Genomic DNA, 8,448 nt, shown 5'->3' on the forward strand with positions numbered 1-8,448 from the left:
ATACTCGTAGATTGCCCGTTTAGAAATGTAAAATAGTTGCGGTGTAACCCGTGTTTTCAAATGAAATTTTAGAGCCTGTTTTATATTACGGTAGCTGTTATTTTTTAAAAAAATATTCTTTAAAATTGATTGAAAACAAAACTCGAGCCTCAATTAACATAGAAAAAATATCTTTTACATGCAGAAAGAAAAGGAATATCAACTGTCATCAAAACTTGTGCAGAGTTCCTGGATTCTGATGCAGTGAAACTAGGTGGATGCCAAACTTCTTCACTTGAAAACAAGCAGGCAAAATTATGGAACACGCAACTGAATCACCAGCTTCTAACTTGTAACTAAGCGGCCAATGGCTTAACCACAACATATTATCATTGGCTTCAGGAACTCCAAAGATTTCTGGGCTGTACTCCAAAATTTGACCTTTGGCTTTGATTCTTATTTTGGCACTGCTAGAACTTTCAAAATTACCCCTCAGGTCAGAGCATGTATACACAACACATATGTTGAAACCAAAGATCTCAAAACTAGAACTTGAAGGTACGCAATAACATGCATGGCATGTCCCTGTCGCATGACAGAACCAATCTGGAATCTCATGCACTGGCAGATATATGTTACTTATGCCACCATCTTGAAATACCTGTTGCAGCATAGTCATAATTCACAAAATGCACTAGAATAAATACGCCACAAGCTTGGTATATATCAGGATAAAGACTACTAATGGATAGAATGACAGGAACTGCCAAGGGACCTGCATTTAGAGATTCCTTTCTTGAATGTCAAATTTAAAAACTATGTAAAGCATTTAAGAAAATGTCAGTTTAGGACCGTTAGAATGCACATGTGACAATGAACACACGAAATAAGAAAAAGGTAAGAGTGGACCTGGATGGTAGTCTTTCCTTGTGTTGTCATTGCATCAAAATTAGTGGTCTTGAGTGATTCTCATGGATTCTGATATCTGCAAACCAACATTATAAATCATCTCCAAGTCAAAGTTCAGCAAGTGTTCTAACTTGAACAGGCATTGAAGCTTGTCTGGTTCATGGCGACCAAACATGTAGATATCCAGTGGTCCCAGTAGGGGTCCAAAATTGCTTATAAGTAATCTCTCTAAACTACTTGGTAGGCTTGGAAGTGATTGGAGACTGGTGCATCCTTGTAACATAAGAGTATCAAGCCTTTTCAGGCCACCAATGCTTTCAGGTAGATGCTCAAATGGATTTCCACTTAGATCCAAATGTTCCAAACAAGGCAAGGAACTAAGATTATTAGGCATCATATCATCCCTTATATTGCAGTTTGCAAGACTTAAATTTACCAAAGAAGATGGTAAGCAATCGAATGAACGCTTGGTTGATAATGTGTGGTTTCTCATTAACCAGGACCACATTCTTGAAGCCCACTTTTGAAACTGACTCATGAGAGGTCCATCTGCACGAATCACCCCCAAGAATTTCATTTTTTCCAAGTGATTCGGTATCTCACTATCAAGTTTAGAGCAACCAGACAATATTAGAGTTTGAAGTGATGTCAACTTGCACATTTCATCTGGAAGTCTCTTGAGATTTATGCAGCCCTTAAAACTTGAAAAGGAAAGATTTTGTAGGTTTCCAATGGACTTGTGAACCTCAGCCAAATTCGTGCATTCTTCAAGCATCAATATTTCAAGACAAAGGAGTTCTGAGAAGTCTGGAGTTCTAACTAGACCATGACAACGACTGAGATTAAGGATCTTCAACCCTGGAAAACACTATTTGAAATTACAAGAAAATAATTAGTAGTTTTCACCAATTGATGAGAGAAATCAGAGAAAGATATAGATTATTAACGTACCCGGATTCCATGCCAAACATGTCTTAGACTGCTGTTGCATAGGTCAAGAACAATAAGATCCTCGAGATAAAAATCAACTGGTATATGATCCCAGGGGACGTGATGCCAACACAGCCACACTAATCCTTTTGGAAAATTTTCATACCCTCCTTTAAGCCTCAAATTATTGAGATGGATTAGTTTTAGATTGCTCATGCTTGCAAAAGCATCAGTGTTTAAGTCCACCAAACATTTTGAGGCTATGTTTACTTGTTCCCAGTCAAGGATGAAGCTCTTAATAGACCTTGAGCCCTGCTATGAAGCAATTATATATATATATAGAATACAGAAATCACAAAAGACGCATGCAAACTGGTAATTCAAGTAAATGCAAAAGGTAAGCTTCTCACATTTTTTTTTCTCAAAATCTTAAATGAATCACCATGACGCCAAATTCTGCTACGCTCTCCATGATTCTCAGGTGATTCTCGACGGACAATTTCCCATCCCATTTCCCTAAGCAATTGATGCATTGCCAGTTTATTGTCCTTATCAATGGATATCAGATATCTGTCGATAAGTTCTTGAATTCCAACATTCCGATAGAAATCACAGCTTTCTACAATTCTCTCCACAAAGGTTATGTCTTCTCCAATGAAGAAACAAGCTATATCAAGAAACAAATTCTTGTCACGATCATCTTGAAGAGAGTCATAACTTACTCGAAGAATCTCGTGAATTTTACCACCATCAAGGGCTTCTGGCTCTCTTATTGCTCTTTTCCATGAATCCCCAGTTCGAACAGACAAAGAAAAGCCAATTACTTCGAGAGCAAGTGGTAGCCCTCCACAATAACGCACTATATTTTTAGAGTCTTGCAAGTAATATTCAGAAGGCTGTGATTGTCTAAATGCATGCCAAGTAAAGAGTTGAAGGGATTCACTTTCATGAAGAGGCATAATTCTAAACTCTTTACAAGGTTGATCATGAAAACTTTGCAAGCGACCATTTCTGGTTGTTATGATGATTCTACTTCCCTTGTAAAGCCATTTCCCCATTTCAAGAATTGATTTGAGTTGGCCAACATCATCTACATCATCGAGAACAATAAGTACTTTCTTGAACCGTGTGGCATATCTTATTTGGATAGTTCCGTCATCTACATTGTTTATCTTGTGGAATCCCCCCTTTGACAAATCAGAAAGCAGTTGCATCTGTAATTGAACTAAACCATTGTATTGCTTTGATGTTTCTCTGACATCCTTCAGAAAGCTCCAACAATCAAATTGTTCGAAATTGAGGTTGAAAACAGTCTTGGCAATTGTTGTCTTACCAACACCACCAATTCCACATATTACTGCTATATTAACATCTTCAGGCCTGTCTTGTATCCAGCTGTTAATGCCTTTCACCTGAGCATCAACTCCAACTAAATAAGAGGGCACATGCAGTATTGTGCGTTTCAACATTTCTCCAACCTTTTTGACAATATCTTGTATGAATTTTGCCTCAGGTCTGCACATAGAAAAAATAAAAATAAAAATAGAAAACCCTTGTTTAAAAAGAAATGGTTTGTCACTGCCTCGTTGCTCTTCTTTTTCTCTTTTGCCAATACCTCATTTCTTATCCCAGTTTCCTAACAGTTTTCCATTTCTCTTTCCATATTGAAGACATTAATTTTCCCTAGATAGGCCACACTGAAAGTCAAATCTTCAGAAACCTAGTTGTAGTACTTTAAGTCCTGAAAGCAAAAGATCAATCCCTTCGCTTCAGGGCCTATACTGGTCCAGTCTCCATATGGATTTGAGGCATCAAGACTAGTTTCAAAGGCCTTAATCATATCCTCGCTTTCCTAAACAGGCTGGAAAGTAGAAACATCTACTTATCCTAACTGACAAGTTTATGAATTCCGTTAGGAAACTATTATATTCAATTGATTGTAATTAAACTCCTCATTTTAGAGCCAATTATTAATTAACTCATGGAATTTGTTAGATTCAGGGCATTATGAAAACATTTCTTTAATCACCAAAGAGTATTCCAATCGAGACATTTGCTCAATGGGATATTCACATTTTCTATTTTCTCTATATATACTTCATCAGCTCAGTTTTCTTTCCCTTAAGTTATAGTTCCACAACAATGGAGTTTTGGCAACCACTGATGTGTTGATTTGATAACTACCAAAAGGTTTTTAGCAACCCTGTTCTGCAATTTCCTTAATCTGAACTAATGTAGGATTAACGATTTATAACAAAAGTAGCTAAATGATGACCAAGTAACATTCACTACGTACTAATCAATGGAGTTTTCAATTTTAACATTAAGTATAGAAACTAATTACCTGTTGTGTAAAACCATTCCTGCCAGATTAATGACCTTGCAAAGAGCTTTCCTCCATCTCTTAATCTTCTCATCCTTGAAGCGTTTTCCATGTCCAGAAAATGCTTCTGCCAAATCACCTGTTTGCTTTTGGACTTCTGATGGATCGACGGCGTAAAATACAGGAAGAACAATGTGCCCAGCATGATGCTTTTTGTGTTCCATAATCATTGCAACCTCATCTAGGCACCAGCTTGAAGAAGCAAAATTACTCGAGAAGACAATCAATGACATTTTTGACTGTCGTATTGCCTTTTCAACATCACATTCTATGTCTGCACCTCTCTCAATTGCATCGTCATCTCTAAATACATGAATTCCTGCCCGCTCCAAAGCTGTATACAGATGGTCGGTGAAATTCTTGCGGGTGTCCGCGCCCCTAAAGCTTAAAAACACATGATAAGAAAATTCACACATTGAGGAGCTTGATTTCTTGTTATTAACAGCAGCCATCAAGTTGGATGGAGGATATCTACCCGCAGTAACAATCAGAAGATGGCAGCAATCTGAAAAAACAGAAAGTACTATTTAAAATGATGGGACAATAAAAAATACCCATGTTACTAAAAATCAATTCCAAAAAGAAAACATGAAGTTATTTTGCAAATCCTTTGATATTAGTAGCAGTCATCATGGATGATGAAGGAGTATATCTACCACCAGTAACACTCAGAAAATATCACTAATCTGGAAAAAACAACAAGAACTGCATAAAGTGATGGGAAAATAAAATTAACCCTCTAATTAAACATCTTGTGAGTGTCTCACAAATCCTTTGATATTTTAATTGCTCATTTAAAACATATCAATCATGAAGTAGTTCAATTGACGTTCGTGCTCTAACTTCTATCTATTAAACAAGAAAATACTACCACCATGCAAAATAATATTCCATGTCGTGAAAACAAAAGCAAGAGAGAGGATATAAATGCCTACTGGCCTTCGCTTTCCTGTGTTCTGCTGTGATTGAGAACCTGCATTATGGTACTCACTGTCTGCCTTTGGTTGATAGATAGATCAAAAAGTCAACAGTGTTTAAGTCAAGGCAGGGGTAGGTAAGGTGTCTTGAGTTGCCTAACCCAACCTTCTCTCTCTCTCTCTCTCTCTACATATATATATATATATATATATATATATATATATATATATATATATATATATATATATTTGCCTCCTTAAGCTAAAGATGGAGGATCGACCTGAAATTTGTATTGAAAAACAGTAACAGTTTGGTAAAGATATTTGTAAGTTGATCTTGAGAGGAGATAAAACGAATTTGAATCTCTTTTTTTCATAGCCCGGTAGTGGACAAAGTGATAATCTACCTTAACATGCTTAGTACGAGCATGGAAAAATAGGATTTGTTGAGAGATAGGTGGCGCCAAGGTTATCACACCAAATGATAGGAGCAGAGACGGAGAGAACCTGCAGATCTGTTAACAAATATTGAAGCCAAATGATCTCAGCAGTACTATCTGCTAAGGCTTTATACTCAGCTTCAGTAGAGGAGCGAGTAATTGTGTGTTGCTTGCCGAATTTCTATGAAATCGGCATCTGACCAAAGAAGACAAGGTATATACCCGTAGACTTGCGATCATCAATACTACCAACCCAATCTGCATCTATAAAACCATGTAGAGAAAAAAAAAAGAAAAAAAAGAAACCTCGAGTGATAAGGAAACCATAAGATATTGTACCTTTAAGGTAGCATAGAATACGCTTGACGACGACCTAATAAGAATTTGTAGGAGCATGCATAAACTGACAGATTTCGTTAACAACAAAACAGATATCTAGGCGAGTGAAGGTAAGATATTGAAGAGCACCCACGATTTGATAAAATCGTGTAGGATCAGAGAATGAATTATCCGACAGTTTAGTAACTTCGAATGAGAGAATGAAGTATCAACGGGTTTGCGGGAAGTCATACCTGTGAAAACCCGATAAATTATAATTTGAGTAAAATAAATACAATACCGAATAGATTAAATAAAAAGATTTCAAGTATAGTAAATGGATACAATAGAGTAAAAGATAATATGTTATGGTGTAAATTAAGTAAAAAAAAGAGTTGAGTGACAAAAATAGAATTAAGAAGTAATGAGGGCCAGTGTGTAAATAGTTAAAAGCTATAATATAAATGCTTTATATTTTTTCTCTTTTGGCCGTGAGTTTGAAACAAAAAGAGGGGGAGGAGTTGTGTGATTTTTCTACTCAAATTTTTGTTGGTTTCACCAATTAAAGTGAGTAATTAGGGTGATTAACTTAGTTAAACATCAAGAGGGGGTGATTTTAAAGTGGTGAGTGCTTTGAAGGAAGAATTTCAAGCTAGGGTTTGAAGAGGGAGGAGAAGAAAACTTGATTTTTTCTTGCATTCTTTCCTTGAATCCTTATCAAAGTGAGGTAAATAACATGCTTTAATTGATTAATTCCTCTAATTTTATGTTTGATGAAGGATTATGCAAAATTATGATTATGTGAAGTTATGGGTGTATATTATAAATTATGGGAATAATGCAAATTATGATTTAGCCATGTTAGAAAGCATAAATTATGGTTGGGTAAGTGTTTAATTCTAAATAAAAGAAACAAAAATTTTCCCCCCATTTTAATTGAATTTTCAGCCAAAAGTGTTATTAAATGAAAGGAGTAAGAATTTTTCAAAGAGAAAAGAAAAATCTTCACTTTCTTCCCTAGGTTATTTTCGGCTAAAAGGAGAATAAAATTAAAAAATAAAGTTTAATAATATTATTGAGAAATCTTGCCAAATTAAAGATAATTGATGTTGATATGTTAAATTGAATAAGGATTTTTATGAAAAATAAATATGTAATTGGTATTAGAATTTTACCAGTTCAAATGAATGAACAATGAAAAACAAAATTGTGTTGGTGCAGAGGAGGCCGCAAGACCTAATCAGTAATAAAGGACCTCTCCAAGCGCACAGACACCAGGTAGGTGTTCGACACCTTGGAGTAGTTAAATAGTTTAATTTTTATTATTGTAGAAGAATTTTTTTTGTAGATTGTAATTTTAGTGTAAAGTTCAAAAAAAGAAAGAGAAGAATGGGAGAAAAAAATAATGCCCTGTTGAATGGGCAAGTCGTGAAAATTATTTCCTGGTTACTGGAAATAACGCCCTGTTGAATGGGCGGTTACTGGAAATAAGGCCTTGTTGAATGGGCAAGTCGTGAGAAAATTATTTCCTGGTCACTGAAAATGATGCCTTGTTGAATGGGTGAGCCGAGAAGATTATCTCTTGGCTACTGGAAATAATGCCTGGTTGAATGGCCATGTTAAGAAAATTAACTTACGAGTTAATGGGATAACCACTTGGTGTAATATAGATTAATTGTAAAACTTTAATTTGAGGTTAAATATGTAGGTTTGTGGGAAACATTCTTGTTATTTTTCAATAGATTTATTCTGTGTCTAGAAAAGAATATATGAAATTATAAATTACAAAAAAAAATAAGACAATTTATTCAATGATGTGAAAATTACCTTATGTACATGAATAATTAGTCCTTATTCAATTACTTGTTGAAATGTATAATTTTAATCATGTTTAATGTGATTATGTTTTTAGATACATCGTATCCTCGAACTGGAAAGTAAATGCTTGGATAATTAATTTTGCTATGTGATTAATGTAATTGGAAGAACAAATATTTTGTTGCAATACGCTTTTATAACTAAGAATTGTAATGTTTAACTTATTATCTTGTGTATGATGTAATTTATGATGTCGATATTATTAAGTTGAATTATGGTTAGTTGTATATATATATTGAGCACAAATATTTAAAAAAAAAACGATGCATGTTATGATTTGTTAGCTTTTAACAAATTGTTTTATAGAAAATAGAAATGAGATATTGATATATGCTTGAGTTTTTAAAGTCTAAATAATGGACGGATATTGTGATTGATGTTACAGGTTGAGAAATGATTGAGTCGATAACTTGGTATCGAAAGAATACAAAGAAAACTCCGCCGAAATTTCAGTAAAACATATAAGTAGTGAACTGCGCCTGAGTGAGGATTAAACATAAAAAAATTTGGTAACCACGAATATGTGTCATATATTTTGAGTTTACAAGATTAAGGTTGTTACAATACCAGCCTGAGTGAGGATGAAAATAATATATTTGTGCTTACGCAGCATCAAACCCATACCTGTAGACTAAACTTCAATACCTAGAAAGTAGTGAACTGCGCCTAAGTCACGAAACTTAAATTCAGAGCT

General features: G+C 34.8%; 1 protein-coding gene across 2 annotated transcripts; it reads right to left on the reverse strand.

The window, feature by feature from the left end:
- Positions 1–129: 129 nt before the first annotated feature.
- LOC133668832 (disease resistance protein RUN1-like) lies at positions 130–5,295 on the reverse strand. 2 transcript variants are annotated; one of them, XM_062088847.1, is made up of 6 exons: positions 5,137–5,295; positions 4,163–4,706; positions 2,229–3,333; positions 1,840–2,130; positions 889–1,756; positions 130–640 (listed from the first exon to the last, which is right to left on the reverse strand). In XM_062088847.1, the coding sequence occupies exons 2-5, from the start codon at positions 4,651–4,653 to the stop codon at positions 929–931; spliced, it is 2,715 nt and encodes a 904-aa protein (XP_061944831.1). In that variant the 5' UTR covers positions 4,654–4,706; positions 5,137–5,295; the 3' UTR covers positions 130–640; positions 889–928. The 2 variants fall into 2 exon arrangements, with proteins under 2 accessions (XP_061944831.1, XP_061944833.1); XM_062088849.1 differs by lacking the exon at positions 130–640 and having other exon boundaries at positions 1,610–1,746; positions 4,163–5,295.
- Between the last annotated feature and the right edge of the window lie 3,153 nt (positions 5,296–8,448).

The sequence above is a fragment of the Populus nigra genome, chromosome 11 (assembly GCF_951802175.1).
Source record: "Populus nigra chromosome 11, ddPopNigr1.1, whole genome shotgun sequence".
NCBI lineage: Eukaryota > Viridiplantae > Streptophyta > Magnoliopsida > Malpighiales > Salicaceae > Populus > Populus nigra.